General features: G+C 41.6%; 2 protein-coding genes across 4 annotated transcripts in view; one reads left to right on the top strand and one right to left on the bottom strand.

Moving 5' to 3' along the window:
* MED12L (mediator complex subunit 12L) overlaps positions 1-22,004 on the bottom strand; it is a 300,960-nt gene that overhangs the window by 190,165 nt on the left and 88,791 nt on the right. For 2 of the 3 annotated variants that reach the window (XM_045029734.1, XM_045029735.1), the window contains exons 13-15: positions 17,372-17,586; positions 16,178-16,282; positions 15,502-15,678 (exon numbers count right to left, since the gene is read on the bottom strand). In XM_045029734.1, the coding sequence (XP_044885669.1) occupies positions 15,502-15,678; positions 16,178-16,282; positions 17,372-17,586 (497 nt within the window). The remainder of the gene's footprint in view (positions 1-15,501; positions 15,679-16,177; positions 16,283-17,371; positions 17,587-22,004) is intronic. The other variant, XM_045029736.1, reaches the window with a different exon arrangement.
* GPR171 (G protein-coupled receptor 171) lies at positions 8,416-11,736 on the top strand. The gene is made up of 2 exons (XM_045029743.1): positions 8,416-8,537; positions 10,327-11,736. Exon 2 carries the CDS (start codon positions 10,383-10,385, stop codon positions 11,331-11,333), a length of 951 nt encoding a protein of 316 aa, XP_044885678.1. The 5' UTR covers positions 8,416-8,537; positions 10,327-10,382; the 3' UTR covers positions 11,334-11,736.

Here is a 22,004-nt window from a genome sequence, read left to right as displayed (position 1 = left end):
AAAAGATTCCAGATAACTCCTCTGGAAATGGAAGCTCTCCGTTTTACTCTCTATCACTGGAAACAACACGAGTTTTTCCAACAGGGATCCTGCCGATTTGCCTTACCACTGTTCTGGAAGGACAGTCTCTCAGGATGAAAGGGTAGTTCGTAACCAATATGCATTTTTAACTAAAAATAAGGCATCCTGGTGACAAGGCTATGGGCTGTATTGATAATCAGTAAATAAATGTGTTCACTGAATCCCTAATCCGTTTGTTGAGGCCATGTCTAGCATGAACTTATTTGAGAGTACCAACCCACAGTAATGGCTTTTTGTCACTCTTGACCTATGCCAGATTTGCCCTAGGGGACTAGAATGTAAACACCGCGTTTTTGGAAAACCATCTAGAGTCCCCTTGATATTACTGTTTGAATTGGAAGTGGTCCCACACCATAATCCCAGACCCTAACATCCCCACATTTTGCAGAGGTTTAGATTTTCATCTGAATGTCACAGCTTGGGTTCATATCTAGTGTGAACTCTCTTTTAAGATCAGAAACAATATTTGTCATGTTGCCTCAGGTCTCCTTGACACGTCAGTCTGGTTACAAAACAGTATGTAGAGAAACTTCACTGGTTGCATTGGTAGACTAGCTCCGCCTAGCAAGAGAAATCCAGATTTGTCAAGAAGGGGAATTTACTGGTTTGTGAGCAATTTTCATTTTTTTATTGTAATTTATGGCAAGAGCACCTAGTGCCTTGCATAGGTGCCCCTTTATATATCCTGCATTATCTAAACAAAAGGGTCAGTGAAAGAGTACTAGTAGAGTGACATGAAAACTGCTTCTGTCACATGCCTTTATGAAACCTCGTCTTCACTACTAAAAAGTAATTTATGCAAACATATCTATATTCTGGAAAAATCTTTCCTCCTCACCTTAACAGGCTGGCATGTTACGCCTTTGCTCGCTACGCTTTTTTTCCCAAAGAAATACTACATTTTGGGCTTATTTTCTTTATATTGCCTTATTAAAAAACAATCCGTCACTGAGTAACTTTGATGCAGAACAGTGCATTCATAGCCACTGATCCAACTATATTTTGGTGTCTGTACCAGGCACAAGTCTCAACCAGCCTACCTATTTGCTCCCTTCCCCTCACAGTGCTTTTCACTTTTACTTGGACTGAAAATAAGCTAAATAAACTGGAAAGGACGGGGCTTGCATGTGAGGTCAGAAATGTATTCTACACTAAGAAGGTTAACTTTACCTCTGAAAGAAAGTGAGATGCATACCTTCAGCAGACTATCTACCCCAACTGCCTCCCCAGATGGCCAGAAGTCTTGCAGTCATGCCATTGTCACCAACCATCCAAGAAGGGACTTACTTTCTATAATTCCTTCCACTGGTTCAGAACGAAACAGAAATGTGCCGTTTCACTTTAGGCAGCTACATAAGCATGTGAAGTGTACCCTATAGAAGAACTGTCTTCCTCATGACACCCTCAGCTCCACCGTAATAACATGGTTGTGTTCCTTTTGAGAAGGAAGGGACTGAAATGTATTTTGTGTCTACTGCAGAGGTAACCATCTCTGTTCTCCTCCTGGGTAGAGGTAACATGCAGCATGAGAAGCCAAGGGCAATTTAAAGCATACCTTTGCACTGTGAAAATGAAATTCCTCATAAGGTTTTAAACATAATTTCTAAATGGAATTCAAAACCATCTTTTTCTTAAGATTCACTTGTTCAGCCACTCAAACTCTAGAGGTGATGACCTGATATGAGCACATAAATCTGGCACATAAAACTCATAAATGTAGAGTACAAAAATCTCACAATTTAACTTATGCATCAGCTCATACACTTGCTCCAGCCTGTAGTGATAACGCATGAGCTACACCAGACAAACGCCAATGTTCCCATTAACATGCAATGGGTTATTTAGGTTAATACTTTGGACTGGAGCTTCAAATTAGATTTCAAATTCCTTTTCCACCAACAGACCACCGCATTTTTCAGAAGCAAGGGCTAAACTCAGAAAATGGGAATTAATGTAATGGAGGAAAGCTCATCCCAAACTCTGCCAACACAGAGGACGAAATCCTGGCCCCACTGAAGTCAGGTGGGGGAACTTCCATTGACTTCAGGATGGTCAGGATTTCACCCACAAAATGACTGATTTTCTTCTTAAGATTTTAATCATGCATCCTTTTTATGGAAGTATATTTAATAGGAACATCTCATAACAGATCAACTAATAAGGAACACTTACACAGCACTGCACATCTTTAAAGCACTGTGTAAACATGAATTAATTAAAAGTAATTAATTACACGTTATAAAAGCACTACACCATAGCAAGTATCTTCCTTGACAGGCTATCACATGTTACACAGCTGACATTAGCTGCCATGAAGTGCAGCACTAGGTCATTTACAAGCCCTGCTCATTACCATTTTTATACAGCAGCTTGGTTGCACACAGTGCAGTGTGCCAAACAAGAACTATGCCCCTCCCTAAGGGGATTACAGCCTTAAATACACAGGAGTTACACTGAACTACAAAATAATAATTTACCATTGTGTGTGTTTAACTCAAAAAATTAAACTCCATCCCTTCCCCTCAACCCCAAAATAAATATTTCTGCTCACAATTCATATAGCTACCTTGTGGCAGGATCTAAATCTTTGATATTTTGTAAATATATTATGGGGTAAAAAATGAATCTGTCAAATGAAAGTCAAAAGACACAGTTTGCTGAACTTGCGAGCTGGTATATGTAGAGGTTAAAAACAAAGAAAAACCTCTTTTTGCTCATTTCCCAAAAAGATGCGCAGGAGCCTCCCTGAAGAGACTTAGGGACAGTACAAACAGAGCTGTCTTGGATTCCTCATAACAAACAAACAGGAAGAAAACCATAAATGAAAGAACCTCCATAAGAACTCCATGGCTGAATACTGGTAATAAAACTTCTCAACAATTACTCCTTAAGGACAGTTTTTAGTCACAAAACTTATAATCACAAGATGGATGTTTAGAAAGGGATAAAGGAAAATTCCAGGACTCATTTTTATTTGTGCCCTGATTACTGGGTTTCTGAAGTTTATATTAAACTCAGCTTTCACAATAACTGGCTAAAAGAAAAAAGCCACTTAGTACATCTTCAAGAATGATCACCTCCTAATACCATGTAAATATTTAAATATCAACATAAATCCCAGATTAAAAATAAAGATTTTCCCCAGCTGCTCATTAAATTATATTTTCAAACTCACTCACTCTCTCTCTAAAATATAGAATTTTTTTCCCCCACTATGGTTAGGTTGTTACAAATACAATGTTACAAACACAAATGTCAATTTCATATTTCTCTCAGTTTAGACTGTGTTAGTATGTGAGATGCCAACTCCTGTGTGTGTTTTGCAACTTTATACAGACACACTGGAGTTTGGCAACTCCACATACACACAAAAGAATTCAAAGCTGAGAGAAATCTAAAATTGACATCTGTATTTGTAACATAACATAACATAACATACAACTTTACATTGTACATAAGCCAAGGATCCAAAGACAATGGGCCAAATTCATCTCATCAGTAACTCACTCCATGTCAGGACTACTGTATTTCTGAGGCCCGAACAAGCTTCTGAATATGTTGCTCTCCTACATCCCAACAGCAGAAGGGTTGCACATGTAATGTGATTGTGCAAATGGCCTTGTAGCTCTCCTCTCTAGCAAAATGCCATATGAATCTCCATTTACACTGCCATGTCTACCAATACAGCCATTCTAATACTGTTTTCAGCTATCTAACCAGCATTCTGCCTGCTTCTTTCCTATGTGTGTATTGTTCCGCATTATATACCTACGTGTGTTTCATGCTCCCACATTCACACTGCTGCTCTTTAAAACTGACAGCAAAAGACAGCAAGAAAGATTTTTCCAGGATTCAGGACAGCAACAAACACAGCAAAAGTGAACCCCTGTGACCGAAGCAGTCACGCCCACCAGGACCTCCCCAAGTCAGAGGATGATTGCAGCAGCTCTCAATCTTTTTCACTCTGATGAGGGTTAGAAACTCCACAGGAGCAAAGCCCATGAGACTGTGGATATGTCTATGCCAGGGGAGGGCAAACTACAGCCCACAGACCAGATCCGGCCCGTCAGGGCTTTCGATACGGCCCGCGGGATTGCCAGGCCCGTGACACTGTGGGGCTAAGGCAGACTCCCTGCATGCCCTGGCCCCGCCCCACTCCCTGGTGGAAGAACGGGGAACCGCAGCCAATGGCAGCTTTGGGAGTGGTCTCCACAGGTGAATGCAGCACACAGCGGAGCCACCTGCCCCGCCCCACCTCACCCCTAGGAGCCACTGCCGGACATGCTAGTCACTTCCGAGAACGGTGCAGGGCCAGGGCAGGCAGGGAGCGGGCCTTAGCCCTGCTGCACACCACTGCCACCCTGGAGCCGCTCGAGGTAAGCGGCGTCGGGCCAGAGCCCGCACTCCAACCCCTCCTGCACCCCAACCCCCTGCCCCGAGCCCCCAACCCTTTGACCTGAGCCCATTCCTGCACACCACACCCCCTCCCGCACCCCAACCCCCTGCCCTGAGCCTCCTCCCACACTCTGCACCCCTCCTTCACCCCAACCCTTTCCCTGAGCCCCCAACTCTCTGCCCTGAGCCCCCTGCCACACCCCTCCTGCACCCCAACCCCATGTCCTGAGCCCCCTGCTGCAACCCTGCACCCCAACCCCTTGCCTTGAGCCCCTTCCTGCACATCATACCCCCTCCACACACCACACTCCCTCCCGCACCCCAGCCCCCTGCCCCGGCCCTACATTTATGGACCTGCATACAATTTCCCCACCCAGATGTGGCCCTTGGCCTAAAAAGTTTGCTCACCCCTGGTCTATGCTGCAATTAAAAACCCGCAGCTGGCCTGTGCCAGCTGCCTCAGGCTAATGGACTTGGGCTAATGGGCTGTTCGTGCTCAGGCTGCTCTGGGGCCTTACCATCTCACAAGGTCCTCGAGAGCCTGGGCTCCAGCCTGAACCCAAATGTCTACACTGCAGTTAAGAAGCCCCTTAGGCCGAGCCCAAGTCAGCTGGTGTGGGCCAGCCACAGGTTTTAATTGCAGAGCAGACATACCCTGTGTAGTCACAAAGTATGTACATCAGTAATTGGCCTAACAAATGATTGCCAAACCCTGATTCAGGAAAGTATTTAACCATGTGCTTCAGTGCTTTCCCAAATAGGGATGCTTTCTTGAATCAAGGCCTAAATGATGGGTGGATGTAAACTTTCTGGATTCAAGTACTAACACTCCAAATTAATCAGATGGGGAATATTATGTTTATAAAACATTCTTCCTCCTGAGAGAAAGGGCTACATACAGCCTTGCACTTTTTAGAGTCACTGCTTCTTAACTTCTGACTATGACGGAAGTCCTATCCTTTTCTCCTACACTGAGGTGTAGGAGGTCTGTGATGTATTGCCTCCTGCAAGAAGGGAGCTTAAAATAAAAGTGTCTTGATCACTGACTGATCTAGCCAAAGGTATCATGATAAAAAATACAAATATACATGAACCCCATTGACTTCTTCAATAACTGACACAAACTGGGGAGCATAGTGAGGGGGTGCTGATCCAGAAATAAAGACAAAATCTTAAAATGAAAAATTGCATTTTTATTAATTTGGAGATAATTCCCTGCCTCCTCCCCTTCTGAATAACTAGAAAGATTTCAGAAAACTAGAGACATTTCACTCTTGGTGGATCCAGGTGGTTTTTTTTCCCCTCCTTTTAGATACCTGAAGAAGTTCTCTGAGATCTGGGTTCAACTTGAACTCCAAAATCTTTAAATGAATTTAATTTCAGCACCTTGGGTTTCATGTTAAACATATAGAACCACTAGTTCTGCATGATTTAGGTGGGAAGCCATAACTCAGCCCACATTTGCTCAAAACTGAATCCAGGCTTGCTCAAAAACTTTATGAACCTTTGCAAACATTTGACAAACATGGTCTGAGTTTTGAGTTTGTGACTAAGCTTGAAACCAGATACAGAGTGGTTTCTTTGCAAAGGATTTTCCCAACCCTGTAGGCAATAAGGGTATTTTGTTTGGTGGTGATTACTACTTCCATTTGGCATGTCATTCAGCTTTCTGAGATCTTAACGATTGTCTGCAGTGAGTTTGCTATACATTTTAGTTTCTCTGTACTATTGTCAGTACCACAGGCCCCTAGGCTAAATTCAAGAGCTTGTTCTACTGTCTGGGTTTTTTCCTCTAGCTCCAAAAAGCAAATATGAAGATTGTTGCTGCTCGTTCAACCCATCTATTTTTAGTAGTGACTGGACAAACCTCAGAAGATTTGAAACTTGACTTTGGTTCAGAAAGGCGTCCATATGCTCAAATACTTAATAAAAGCACTTGAAACTTTTAAGTCTGCAAACTGGGCTGTAACTCTTGCAAGAAAAGACTTACTCATTTCTGACATCTCTGCTTCTGGTTCCAAACCACATGCCACAAGCCCAGCCCTTAGTTACAGCATCCTGGCGCTTCTAATTATAATTCCAGCCATAACTTGAAAGTGCAAGGTGGGGAGGAAAGGGGAACCCAAGTGAATGTGTGTGGGGCAAATTGCCAGCACTATTACGATGGGTCTCGCGCTTTCTCTTCTTTGGGGGGGGGGGTCAGGGCGCCATTTCTTGTCCCTGAATTGGCATATTAACTGCCCCACTAGTGTCCTAGAGGAGGGGAGTACAGAGGGAGGGACCTGGGCCTGCCCTCTACTCCAGGTCCCAGCCCAGGGGCCCTGAGGATAGTGGTGAACCACTTGAACTGACAGTTCCTTCCCCTGGGCTACTTCCCTCTCCTGCCCTTCAGATTGTGGGGGGGCTTCCTGCCCTCCCTCTGCACAAGCCAGGTGCCCCTTTACCTAGGGTCTTGGACTTCTTAGCCCACTGCAGCACTTCTCCAAACTGTTCTCTGCTCCAACACCAATTCTTTCTGATTGAAGCCAGGGGTTTTATCAGGTGACTGACTGCAGGTGCTCTAATTGGCTTCAGGTGCTCTAATTAATCTATAGCAAACTTTCTTCCCTCTACAGGGAATAAGGCTCCCTTCTAATCCTCTCCTGCTGCCCTCTGGCCATGCTGTAGCACAGTGTGACAAAGCTTCCCTACACAGCACAGCAAAGCACGCCAGGGATTATAAAGTTCACTAACATGCTGGGCTCTAATTGCCCCATACAGACCTTGCTGGCATTCTCCAAAAGGTACCTGCTTCATGTTAGCATAGTCCTGTTTGGACAACATTAACGTGAATTAGGTACCTTTCAGAGAGCACCATCAATACCAGGCAATAGATCCCATCATGTTAGCACAATTCACATACCTCTAGTTAGCATTGCCATCACCATCCAGACAAGCCCAAAGTTTCAGTCTTAAAATAAACTAAAGGTTTGAGTGGAGAGTTACCGATCCCTCATTCTCAATTAAATAAATGTTTGTTAACCTTAATTTTTATTACAACATGCACCTCTACCTCGAAATAACGCTGTCTTCGGGAGCCAAAAAATCTTACCGCGTTATAGGTGAAACCGCGTTGTATCAAACTTGCTTTGATCCACCGGAGTGCGCAGCCCTGGCCCGCGTCCGGAAGCAGACAGCATGTCCGGCAGTAGCTCCTGGGCATGGGGTGGGTCAGGCTGCCCTTCCCTGTGGGTACAACTCCCGAAGCTCCCATTGGCCACACTTCCCCATTCCTGGCCAATGGGAGCTACAGTGGGTGGGTCTGCAGGCAAGGGCAGCACACAGGGGCCACAGGGACGTGGTGCCGGCTGCTTCCAGGAGCAGCACAGGGCCATGGCAGGCAGGGAGCCTGCCTTAACACCATTGCACCACGGGACTGGCAATCCTGCAGGCCAGACTGAAAGCCCTGATGGGCTAGATACAGCCCACGGGCCATAGTTTGCCTTCCCCTGCTCTAAAGTGACAGAAATTACCCAAATGCCACCAAAATGTTAAAGCACGATAATCCATTATATTTGTATTAGCAGATCAGAGTTTATAACTCCATTCTTTAACTGGCTGCTTTCTACCCACACAGCTCACTCTGGTTTTGTCCTGCAAGATTCAATGTACCCTCAATATCTCACTGAAGTCAATGGAAATTAACAGGTTTAGAGGGCTGTGCAAGGTATGGCCCCATGACAGCAGCAGACAGTTTGCCTTCAGCTCAAGAAAACATTGTTCCATAACATCTTCTCCCAAAGAGGAAAAAGGCAACTTTGGATTGTTCCATGAACACTAACATTTTTCTATCATGACCCTTTTAGGTAACTTCCAGTGGTTAGTAATTTGAGTGCTGCTTATAATTACGTCAATCTACACATTTAAAAACCACATAGACATTTCTTTTAAAAACCAGCCTACGCAAAAGGGGAAAGGATTAACATATCATCAGACAAAGATGTGACTAGCTACTGAGACTAATCAAGCATTTTACAAACTTTCTTCTAATGCCTATGAGGCTCCAGAATCTAAAAAGGAAGGTATGTATTTTAAATGCTTTTTATACATTTTAATATGTCCATATACATCAAGATAAATATATTGCCAAATGCACTGAAAAACTAACAGGTTAAATATTAAAAGCACTAATGTTTTTCACTGCACTTATGAAGTATTACTTCATTATAACCATTTTGAATATCTTGCCCTCCAGTAAAGCGGTCCCTGAGCCAAAGAGCATTAGATACAGCTCATTCCCGAGCTCATCTGAAATCAAGCAGAATAGTAACTGTGGAATGACGCAGTGAATTCTCTCTCATATTGGGAGTTTGGCTCCCACCTTCTGTTGGCTCAGGAATAAAACCAACTATTTCCTCTGTACCTTGTGGGCACTCAACTTCATTTAACCTCAGGTTAATAATCTCTTTTTTGGGGAAGGTAATATCCTCCATTTGCAAAAGGGTGATTATAATAATGTCATAGATCTTCTATTTCTAGCCATGAGTAGTTTCAAATATTTGCATTTTTATATACACAATACACAGAGACCAAGTAATTAAGTTATATTGATTCATTGTCAACTGTTACTACTCAGGCAACATTTAACCTAGAATTATGTTTGATCACTAAAACAAACAGAATTTTTAGCAAATGAAAAAGACTGTAATATATAAATAGAAAGCTGGTATGGTTCAATGCTATTTCAACAAAGACTTGCTTCCCTGTCTTATTTCTCAGAAAAACTTTAACACACTCATTTCCTCTTCAGTCAACATGTTCCAACTAAAGTCAATGCCAGTGTAGCTACTAAGAAAAACAACCTGATATACAATGGTAGTTTCAGATAGTTAAAATAATACTTAGGTTCCCATCTAAGCAAATACACTTTCTTTTCCCTAAATGTCCGATGAAGCCTGAAAATATGAAGCAAATGACTGACAGATTCTTTAAATATTTTCTGAGCTACATAAAATATTCTTCAAATATATTTTTCTTTTGTTCAACTAGAGGAATCAACAGTTTTAGAAATACTTAGTACCGAGCACAGCTACTCTGCTGTCTCTCTGTATTGGATAGACCCTATATTGCTTTTGACAGAGTATTATTAATGTTTATTAATCCTATAATATTTTTATATACACCAAGTATTTTTATAAACTAACTTAACAGGGAGGATTTCAGGGGGTTGGGTTGGTTTTTTGTTTGTTCTTGGTTTTTTGAGTAAAAGTGTCATCTTTTTTTTTTTAAGTTACATTTTAATGTGGCTTCAATGAACTAACTAGCAAAACCAGGGCCAGTCTTAGGCGCAAGGTGATGACCCTGAGTCCCAACTTTTAATGGTGCCCAATCACCATTGTGGAGGGCACATCCCTCAGTCTATTTAGTTATTTATTTTACTCTGCTGCTCCACTCATCTGTTGTTGTGTGATTTTGTTTTGGGGTTTATTCATTTTGGGTCAACTGCTGCGTGACACTGAAAATGTTTTCCACCCTGAGGAGAAAAACCCCCAGGGGCAGCCCTGCTGCAGACACACAAGTAACTTTACACACACACAAATAGTCCCATTCACTTAAAGGGACTGCTTACATGAGTGAACATACTCAAGCAGAAGTGTTTGCAGGAAAGGGAACCAAGATATTTCAATAAATTGCTTAAACATGAATGAAACCCATGCAACATAATGTGAACTATTCCAGACACTGAGAAATACAAATACTTCAGTTTCACGAAAATCATTACCAAGTCTAGTCACACATTTTTGTGAAATTATACTGGAACAAAATTCTCACACTAATTATCTCTAATGTCTTACTTTTCTCTCTTTTTAGGTTCTGGATATCTTTAAGCAGCCAACACACCTTCCTTTTCCACAGGATAATTAAACATGTCCTTAAGCAATATCTCAAATTGCAGTGTCTACAGACAAATGGAACCATTTACCTATTTTTACTACTTAATTTTCCTCATTGGATTTATTGGGAGTTGTTTTGCCCTATGGGCGTTCACTCAAAAGGATCAGAAACAAAAATGTATGAGCATCTACCTAATTAACCTCCTAACAGCTGACTTCCTGTTGACTATGGCATTGCCAGTAAAAATAATTGTTGACTTAGGTATCGCCCCCTGGAAACTGAAGATATTCCACTGTCAAGTCACAGCTTGCCTCATCTATATTAACATGTATTTATCAATCATATTTTTGGGACTGGTAAGCATGGACCGCTGCCTTCAGTTAATGCACAGTACTAAGATCTATCGAATCCAAGAACCTGGATTTGCCAAGATGTTATCTGCAGTTGTATGGATAATGGTTCTCCTTATAATGGTACCTAACATGGTGATTCCAATCAAAGAAATAGAACAAAAGCCTACTGTGGGGTGTATTGATTTCAAAACAACATTTGGAAAAGATTGGCATGTGTTTACTAATTTCATATGTACAGCAATATTCCTGAATTTTTCAGCCATGATACTTATTTCCAATTTTCTTGTTGTTAGACAACTTTACCAACACAAATACAGCGAGAGTTATTCAAATGTAAAGAAAGCTCAGGTAAATATACTGTTAGTAACGGCAGGCTACATCATGTGTTTCGTTCCTTACCACATTGTTCGGATCCCCTATACTTTGAGCCAGAGTGATGCTATAACCGATTGCCTTCTGAAACAATCCCTCTTTAAAGCAAAGGAATCCACTCTGCTGTTGGCAGTGTTAAATCTCTGTTTTGATCCTGTTTTGTATTTTTATCTTTCCAAGACATTTAGACTGAAAATTACTGAGACTTTTACAGCACATAAAGAAACAAAGACTCTCGCGGGAGAAGTAGTACACTGAGAAGAGGCACATTACAGAAGTACTGTAGTATTTCAGCCTAGACTACCAACGCTGTGTGTGCATATGTATATACAACTGCTGTGCGTTTGCTGAACATGACTAACAGTGTCAATAAAATTACTGTCAAACCCTAACCCTAGACAGAAGGAAAGCTTAATGATGGATCTGGATCACTATTATTTTACAGCTTCATACACTGATTTGTAATATTATACACTTCTGTCTAACAGAAGACATGGTACTAGTTACAGGAATATTTTAACACATAGCTTAATTAAGAGCATATGAAGTCATACTAAAGACCTACCCAAAAAATACCTATGAAGCATGATCCAAACATGTTTTGTAATGCAATTTATCAAAAAAGATCCAAACATATTTAATAAAGGTTTATGGATTAAGGTTATCTGGACTCACCTTTACTACATAACAATAATGTTAAATGCTTTCTGTATTAATTTACCTACCATAATAAAGGAAGAACGTACTCAACAGCAACTGATAAGCTGCAAAGGCTTTCCACAGCCATAATTTGACCAAGCACATTTCAAAAGGCACTTTCTCTAGAAAGTGATTTTAAGCTGCACTGATTTAAAATGCACTGTGTATCTGCTCATATCGCGCCGGAAGTTGCTTACAAATACATTTTTCCATCTTGTAATACTCATCGTTTTTCCCCATTTTGCTACTTCACAGACTATTAAAATTGTGGAAATATATAAGTTACTACAGTAAAATTCTCAGGTTAAATGGGATAAATTGAACAGCACATAAAGTCACTAGACAAAATGTAAAATACTCAATTTTTCTTTCTGTATGTTCATGATTTTTATAAGACTTTTTAAACAAAAAATGACACCAATAAAATAGCTACATGGTATTTACATCTTAGACATTTAGAAAATAAAACATCTTAAACGTACGATAGTCAAAGACAAATATAAGTTATTGCCAGTCTAGATTCATTCTAATGGTAAACCAAAAATACTTCAGAAACGTAACAAAAACTAGATTAACAAATTTATTTGGGCATAAGCTTTCGTGGGCTAGAACCCACTTCATCGGATGCATGGAGTGAAAAATACAGGAACAGGAGCAGGTATAAATACATGAAAGGATGAGGGTGCTTTACCAAGTGTGAAGTCAGTCTAACGAGATAAATCAATTAACAGCAGGATACAAAGGGAGGAAAAATAACTACTGAAGTGGTAAGAGAGTGGCCCATTACAGAGAGTCGACAAGAAGGTTGAACAACAGTATGGAGAACTTGGTATAGGAGGACTTAGGTTTAGGTTTTGTAATGACCCAACCACTCCCAGTCTTTATTCAGGCGTAATCTGATGGTATCCAGTTTGCAAATTAATTCCAGTTCTGCAGCTTCGCGTTGGAGTCTGTTTTTGAAGTTTTTTTGTTGAAGAAGAATTGCCACTTTTAGGTCTGTTATTAAGTGACCAGAGAGACTGAAGTGTTCTCCAACTGGTTTTTGAATGTTATGATTCCTTTTGTCAGATGTGTGTCCATTTTTTTATTTTTTGCATAGAGACTGTCCGGTTTGGCCAATGTACATGTCAGAGGGGCATTGCTGGCACATGATGGCATATATCACATTGGTAGATGTGCAGGTGAACGAGCCCCTGATGGTGTGGTTGATGTGGTTAGGTCCTATGATGGTGTCATGTATTTATACCTGCACCTGTTCCTGTATTTTTCACTCCATGCAGCTGATGAAGTGGGTTCTAGCCCACAAAAGCTTATGCTCAAATAAATTTGTTAGTCTCTAAGGTGCCACAAGGACTCCTTGTTGTTTTTGCTGATACAGACTAACACGGCTACCACTCTAAAAAACTAGATTGCCTTCGTTTACTGATCCGCAAAATGTATTCATATTTTGCCCAACTGTAAACAAGCACCCAACATTATTCTGGACAGACAGCTCATCCAACATCTAATAGCAAGAAATTAAGAGTGAGAAAATTCAACCCCAGTCTTCTTATATTTTTAAAGCAGAGATGATTATAGGTGCCACATCACATCTTACCTCTTGATCTGAAAGCTACAATAGTTGGTGGAATTTTGTATTGTCTTTTTAAAAATTTCAGTTTTCCTATGTTTTGAATGAACACTTCTAGGCTGAGACACATGCTCAGCCTCTAGGCTTATTCAGTATTTGGCCACTCTCCTAAAGCTGCCAACAAGGGTATGTGTTGGAATGGTGGGGTTTTCTGGGGTAGGGACATGTGTCAATTTGCTCCCTTCATTCCTCAAGTGGCCTACAGTTAAATGCCAAAAAAAAAAAAAAAGAGACCCAAGGAAGAAAAACCTACGTTAATTCTTCAGTCCTACACATTTCACCATTACTAATCTCATACATTCTGATTCCCTTATTTCTCAGCTATACCGTGAATTGTGACTCAGAAAATGAAACAGCAAAACTGGTACCAATGTATTGGTAATTTAACCAGACAGCAGTCAACTAATTCTACAGAAAAGGAAAATTCCAGTGACTAAAAGTATTCTGTTTTCTATTCAGTATAGTTGTTTATTTGATCCATAACCCCTACATGAGTATTTTAATGCAGTACTCATTTTCTTCATCTAGCATATCACCATGTGTTATTATTAGCTATAGACATAAGCATAGGAAAACAGCTAAACTACACGCAAGGCTCATTGAAATATAAAACACTCATAATGCAACCAAAAAAGATCCTTGCTGCATCTTGTATTATCTTGTGCCCTAGATGTGGTTCACATTTGGGCACAGTAATACAGTGCATTGCACAACAGAGTTAAGAATAAAATTAGTGTCACAGCCACTGTAAATATAATCTTTTGGGGTCAAAGTTACCCAGTGTAGTAGGTGCTGCTGAAGGTCGTCACTTTAGTAGCGCCACCATGGGCAAGGGCAACTGTGAACTGGACAGACAGGTGTACTCCACCTGGGCAAGGTGCAGCAGAGATAAGTTCTGTGCTGACTCTGCACAGGTCATCACAGAAGTTTGGAGGCAGGCCTGAGGAGAGGCAGGCTAGGCCACTAAGTCCACAGTTGCAAACGTCTGTATAGGAGCTGTGTCTAGAGTGAAACTTTAATGCTAACACAGAGGCTGTAGTGGGAGCCAGGAAGGGGATAACAAAACTATACAGCACTGGCAAGTGTGCGGTTTCTGTCCTGCCAAGATCCACACAATTCCCCAAAGTCTATTGGGTCATTTGCAAGGAGCATGGGAATCTCATTCTTAATACAGGAACACAGATTGTTCATCTATATCTCCAGGTTGGTCCACTAGGAAGCTCTAGTAAAAAAAAAATGCAATAATCTAAAAAGTACAACAAACCTAATTTTTAAACACACATATTCCATCATCATCAAAAAGAAACCAGGAAAAAAAATTTTAAATGACCCAGTACAGGAAGTCTTAAGAATATACAATTCTTCAGAAAGAAACAAAAAGTAAAGACTAATATTAATATGAAGTTAACACCTGTTAACAGGTCTTAGTGACATTACTGCAGATATTTGTTTAGGAGGTCACATACGACATAACCAGCTTTTTCCAGGAAGGAGGAGGAGGAGAGGGAAGGGCAGGAACCCCCACTCCAAAAAAAACAAAAACAAAAACAAAAAACTACTCCAGTGAATCCTGGGAATTTCCAGCAAAATCAAAGTAAATTAAGCCTTGTGTTATATTTAAGTGTTTATACTACACCCATCTAGGGTTGCCAACTTTGTATTTCAAAAATAAGGGACTGTTTTCTTAGCATTCCTGCCTCACCCTTCCTCCCAATATTATCATCAGTATTGTCATCACAATAAACAACAAAAACAACAAAATAATAATGAGCAGTACTCACCTACATTTGCCAGGGGTATTGCTTACAGCTTTTTGCAGTCCTCAGCAACTCCCGATATCATTGTACAGAGATGAATAAATAAGGGACGTCCCTTCTAATGAAGGACTGTTGGCAACCCTACACTCATCACTCTAGCAGCTGAGCACCTCCAGTATTTAAGCACATTTGGGGCTTAAGAGAGGCTTCAGTGTTGCCCCAGACCTCTGCTAAGTGATAAATCTTGCCCTCCAAGCAGTTTTATTCTTTTATCTAAGTGCTTTACCATCTTCAATCTATACATTTACATATAAAATTAAAATGTAAAGAGTTAACTTACCAGAGGTATAGGGAAGTGTGTTGCATATTGTAAATGGCGAAGGAGGTCATAACTGGATGGAAAAATCAGTTCTCTCAGTTTTTCTCTCTTCACTGACTTCTCACTGTTAATTGAAATTCTTCTGTCTAACAAAGAGTTGACATTCTCACAAGCCTCCCCAGGCATTGGAGAAAAAATCTAAGTAATGTAAAAAAAATATTTTAAGATTACTGGAAACTAAAACATTCACAATTCAACGATTGCATGATAGCCTTGATTCTGCTTCTATTTACCTCAGTGAAGATGCTCAGGATTTAAACCATCATGAGAATAGAGAATCAGGCTCAACATTTAAAAATAATCTATTATATAACATTACCCCAAGTATTTGTACAGTGTGTATTTACAGACTAACAGTGCTTTGATATGCTGGAGATGGCCTAAGGGACAACTGTGGAAATCAGTGAGAGCTCCCCAATGTAGAAATGAAGCAATGCTGTAACAGGTGGATGTATGGAGATTATGATGCAAACGCCTAGACTTTAACACTACAAGGATTGGAAATGAAAGAATATTGGCTATATGACAATAATAAGATGGTTCTAACTAAGAATCATGGAGAACACATTTTTGTGCAAACAACAAGCAAGGGGCAAAGAAATCCATAGTGTGCAGAAAAATCAAAAATTAAACCTACTGGAAACTCCGAACCAAAATCTGTCTTAAAGTCACTCTTGTCTACATCATCAAAAATATTAGTGGTTCCTGAGTCAATGCCCATATGTTCCATAATACTATGTTCCTAATAATCACCAGAGAGAGAAAAAACACCAGTCAGATTATAATGAAAATTCTGTTTGATTGGTCATAAAGCCAAAAATTCCACCCATTTAAAATTAAGTAACATTTTATTGTTTAAAATGAAGCAAAAACAAACTATTCCTACTGTCAATATTCACAATATTCCCTAATTTATAAAAGGTTTTCTAATTCATACCCATGTACCAAAGAAAACCAAGGACAGATTGATTGAAAGGGAGACAAAGACAGATCTTGTTCACCAACAATCAGCATATATACTAGGGTGACTCTGCCCGTAGGGGCTCCTACAGAACTCAAAACTGCTTCCACCAGTATTATTGCTACCTGCCCTCCTTTGATGGATAGTACTGCCTCTGATGCACGTGTCCCTGTGGACACCACAGGGTGTAATCTGAACATATCCCATGTCCTCAAGTTTCAATCAGGTTGTGAGACTGTGGGAGCTGAAAAGGAAACTGAGGAAATGCAAGCAGCAGACCTTTGGTACTATATGGGCTATGCTACAGGATGATTTCACCTCAGCAAATTAAGGACCTGATGTAAAGCACACTGAAGTTAATGACAGCCTTTCCCCATTTACTTTGATCTGCTTTCCTGAAACTCAGAGATTCCAGCTGGGATAGTAAATGTATAAGAAGCACTGCCTTGCATTATCATCTTCAGCTGAAGAGAATTAATTATACCTGCACTGCAGCTGGGGTATTTCAAAGCACCGAGATAGACACACATTTGACCTGGGACTCCAAATGCAACAGATTCTTTTCCTTTTCACCTTTTTTCCAATTATTAAAAGATCAGGTTTGAAGTTCTGGATTCCTTGTGTCTGTTTTTCATAGAATATCAGGGTTTGAAGGGACCTCAGGAGATCATCTAGTCCAACCTGCTGCTCAAAGCAGGACCAATCCCCTGACAGATTTTTTTGCCCTAGATCCCTAAATGGCCTCCTCAAGGATTGAACTCACAACCCCTGGGTTTAGCAGGCCAATGCTCAAACCACTGAGCTATCCCTCCCAGCTACTGATAGTGAACCTTGAATGCAAGAGAAAAAAGTGAAGATGTGTATTTTTACCTCCAATTTCACATCATGGTCCTTAGAATAGTGTTCATCCACAGTTTCTCCAGTAGGTGAGCGTAGTCGAGTGGTTGCAGTAACTGACAAGTCTCCACGCGATATTAAAGTGCACATGTATGCATCATGGGAGAAAACATCATGTCGAATAAACTCACAAAACAGCAGCACCAGATTCACAAATTCTGTCTTCTCATATTCACTGTTTGGGTCAGCTACCAAAAAAATTAATTGTAATTTAAAACATAAATTTGCTCTTCAATTCCACAAAAAGTCTTTAAAACCATTTTTAACCATAGCTGTTTTTTATTTTTGTCTTCTAAGAACTGTTTTTCTTCTCTACATAATAAGCCAACTCTAATCCAATGCTGCATAACTGGCATACTTAGACTTGTTACCAGGGCATCACTCTGAAGAACTTTCTTCTGGCAGTTTATTCCAAAGCATTCTGCTCCATAGACTTCTGCCCACATTGTATTACTGGCAGCTTATTCACTGCTCTCCTTTTTTTAATGTATTTCTACCATGTTTAACAATGTATGAGCATATTACATATTGTAAAAATGGACACACTAGGATCTCTCTCTCTCCCTCCCCCCCTCACCTCACCACAGAAGTCTTCATGATTTTATTATGTTTCTATCTATAGGGGCATTTTAGGGTGACTATATGAAATTATGTTCCTACTAAACACCTTTTGAACACAAACCCTTAAATCCTTTGAAATATTTTAGAAAACTATTTGGAAGATTATTTTACTACTGATAAATGTTACTCATGTGTATCTGAGGGGGGAGGAGTTTATTAAAAGAAAAAGAAATAATCATCCACTTTTGCCAATGAGTTACCATTAGCTGACAAAGAATCAAGAATGAATAATCATTTTGAAGGTGACTATTTTACTTAATATTTGCATTTGTCACAGCAATATTAAAATTTTACTCAGTTTGTAACACATTAAGCATTTCATGTTTGTAATCATGCAGAGGTAGCAGAAAGTAGCTCTTTACCACAACTTCTTTAATAGGAAACAACAACTCCAGCTAGCCACAAACTCAACTCATCAACAAGTATTTGAAACCAAAAGGAAGTTACACTATAAAATCTGAAACTAGTTCAAAATACAACCATTGTTCTACAAACAGCAATAATTTGCAGTAACATTAAGCAATTTATGGATGAACGAGCGAGTTTGGTTAGGTCACTCCTAACTTTTGGCAAACAAAGGCCTTCTTTTACTTTTTACCCCAATGCACCTTTTATAAATGCTGTTCGTTGTAGTTCTCAATATAGTACACTATCACACTTAGGTTGTTACAGGCCAGTTATGCTATCACTTTAAAACAGAACTACCAGAAGTGTACACCTGCAAAACTAAAGTGAAAATTTCAGTTCATTCCTGGGAAAGAAGCCGAAGCTCACTGAAAAAATGTTAGCTAAATTAAAATAATAAATAATTAAAATAGTCTAGGTTTAAAAAGAAATTGTTCAAAGGACAGATAAAATTGCACACAGCTTCAAAAGTAGAACCCCCCCCCCCCGCAAAATGTGGAGAAGTGGTAATTTCAGAGGAGTGAGAGAAGTATCTTTTTTTAAAAGTACAATTATAGTATAGCAATTTTCCCCTCTATTAATAGATACCATCTGCATAGTATTCTCATTCTTGGAGACTGAGTATCTCACACAGTATCTCAAAAGTATTCAAGTACAATACATTCTGCAGCAAGTTTAACAAGAAGGCATTATGCAACTCCACACTGAATGATTTCAACATACTTTTGTTTTATGTTTCAGATAGAAAAGAGCAGGGAAGGAGAAGATACTTCAAAACACCACCAGAAAGGTCTAAGAAAATTGAGCTTCATAAAATGATTAATTCAAAATTTAGCTATCTCTAATCCCCAAAATGAAAAAAAAAATCTCTAAAGAACAAGTGAACTAGGCATCCCTACCTTAAAAACAGGTCTGTGTCACCCAAGGACTTCTTGATGCCAATTAGCAGAGGGCACAGGGATATGTAAGTGTACTGGGATCCCCAAAAGAATGTAATGTAAGGGGCCTAGTGAAAGCATGTCACACTAGTCATCATAATTAATGTGAAATGTATGTATTGAAAATATATGAGGACTTATGTAGACAAGCTGAATAGTATATTCTCTAGGCCTTGTAGTTAAGGGCAGATCAATCAAAGATAGCACGCCTTGAGACAAACCTCCAGACAGAAGATTAGAGACACTTAACTCCCTGCTGGACCACTGATGTACTGTATATCTTACAAAAGAAGTTTATTAGCATACTGAGTCAAATACTCATGAAGAGTTTACAGAGATTTCAGAAAGAAATCAACAGGAAGAGGTGAACAGTGCGGCAAGAGGGACCCTGTTTTTAGGTGAAGATCAAAGTTCTGGCCTGTTATATCTAGGGTGCAGATGAATCCCTGGATATCCTTCAATCTGCAAAGATAAATTACCATTTGGCTTGAATTTATGAAAGAAGGATCTCAGCCATCCTGGTTGAAAACACTGTGGGGAAGACTTGTGGTAAGCTATCATGTAGGAAAGAAGAATTTACTCACCTGTGCAGTAATTGCAGTTATTCAAGATGTGTCCTACTATGGGTGCTCCATTTCAGATGTGAATGTACCTGGCCTGTACATGAGTCCTGTGCCTCCTCATGCCAGACACCAAGGCTATGTAGGGATATGCAGGCAGGCAGACAGGCAGGGACAGTGCAAGGATATTTTGCACCCTAGGCAAAATTTCCACCTTGCGCCCCCCTCTCTCCCACCCACCCACATCAGTTCAGTGAAGGGCAAATCCCAACGAGCCCTTAAAGACCCCAAGGGCCAGCCGTGCCCAGGGGCTGCTCCCCAGACCAGGTTGCCCCCTCCCTGAACTCCCTGAGAAGGTACACAGCTCCCCCCGCGCTAGCCCTCCCCTCCCCACCCCACCCTGGCAGCCCCCACCCTGAGTCCACTCACTGGCTTTGCCGGGCTTGGGCCGCTGCAGCAGCTCGTCAGGGAGGAGCCGCCTTCCGGAGGCACTAGAGAGCCAGAGTGTTCTGCTTGCGGCAGCAGTGAGCTCCAGCCATGGAGGACCCAGCGCAGCACAGAGGGGCAGCAGCTCTGCAAAGGCAGCGGCGCTGCTAGTAGGCAGCAGCCGAGCCCCCCGCCCCTCCTGCCCAGGCTGCGGCCTGGTGCCCCCCTCCCAGGGGCTCCTGCAGGCTGCAGCAGATGCATGCGGGCGCCAGCCCCAATGCGCCCCCCGGCATCCTCCTTGCCACACTCAGGCTCTGCGGCTACCAGGAGTGTGAGCCGCCGTGGCCACTGCCCCTCCCAGAGCAAGCTCAGGGCCCCACGCCCCGGCAACAGCTCACATGCCCGGGAGCCGCAAAGCCTGAGCGCGGCGAGGGAGTGGGGGGGTGGCACACAGGGACTGCTGCCCGCATACATCCGCAGCAGCCTACAGGAGACCCCCCGGGGGGGGCACCAGGCCGCAGCCTGGGCAGGAGGGGTGGGGGCTGCAGCTGCTCCCCGCTAGCGCCGCCGCCTTTTCAGGGTGGCTGCCCCACCCCCCCCACGCGCTGTACTGGCTCCTCCATGGCTCTCTGGTGCCTCCGGAAGGTGGCTCCTCCCTGCCAAGCCAGGGCACCCCTTTTTGGTGCCCCCAACCACTTGGCGCCCTAGGTGACCACCTAGTTCACCTAGTGGTTGCACCAGCCCTATGTGCAGGTGAACCACCTTAAGTTCCTTTTCCACTCAAGCATCTCCACAGAGAACAGTCTGAAGCAGAGGGGAAGGGAGGCTGGGTAGTGGAGCACTCATAGGGACACACATCTCAAAGTACTTCAGTTACTGCACAGGGGAGTCAATTCTTCTTTCATACAGGATAGTTTACCACAGCATAGTGCATTGAAAACATACGTACTGAAGCCCACAGAATAGCCCTATATATATATATATCTCAGACACCATTATGTTTTTAAGCAATGCTATGGATAATGGCTATGGATGCCTGTGGTTCTATAACAAGTAACAATACATCCAGATATCCATCTTGATAGTCTTTCAGCAGAAATCATAGAACTCTTGGATCCATCTGCAAAGGAGAGGAACAGCCTTGGTGACCTTTGAAATTGCTTGGTCCTATTCAAGAAGGAGGCCAGATACTTTAACATCCAGGATATGATAACATGACTCCTGCAGAGGAGTCATGTGGCTTCAGGAAAATCACTGGTAGATTAATAAACTGGTTAAGATGGAACTCCAGGATATTCTAAAGTAATAATTTAGGATGTGGGTGCTGTGGCAAAGTACCTGCTTCTCCTCAGCTGGCTCAGTCCCTTTTTGCCTTGGAGAGACAGGTTTGGGCAAAGCAAAGTCCTTCCCGGTTGCGCAGGGTCTGGCTGATCCTTTTCTCAGTCAGTCCCTTGCTCTGTTTTTCTCCCCTTCTGGGGACAGAGTGCAGTCTTCCTTGCTGGAAGAGTTCAGAGTCTTGCTGCACCTACTCATTGGCAGCTTCTCTGCTTCTCTCATTCCCCCCCTGCTTCCCTGCCAGGGAGGGTTTAAAAAGGTCTCCAGCAATTGAGGCCAGCTGAACCTAATTAGTTCCCTGGTAACCCCTGTTCCAGCTGA

This window comes from Mauremys mutica, chromosome 9, assembly GCF_020497125.1.
Source record: "Mauremys mutica isolate MM-2020 ecotype Southern chromosome 9, ASM2049712v1, whole genome shotgun sequence".
Classification (NCBI taxonomy): Eukaryota; Metazoa; Chordata; order Testudines; family Geoemydidae; genus Mauremys; species Mauremys mutica.
This window is presented reverse-complemented; position numbering and strand designations above follow the sequence as displayed.

Excerpts from the sequence above, each read along its gene's own strand:
- GPR171 (XM_045029743.1), top strand. The coding sequence starts at position 10,383 with ATGTCCTTAAGCAATATCTCAAATTGCAGTGTCTACAGACAAATGGAA.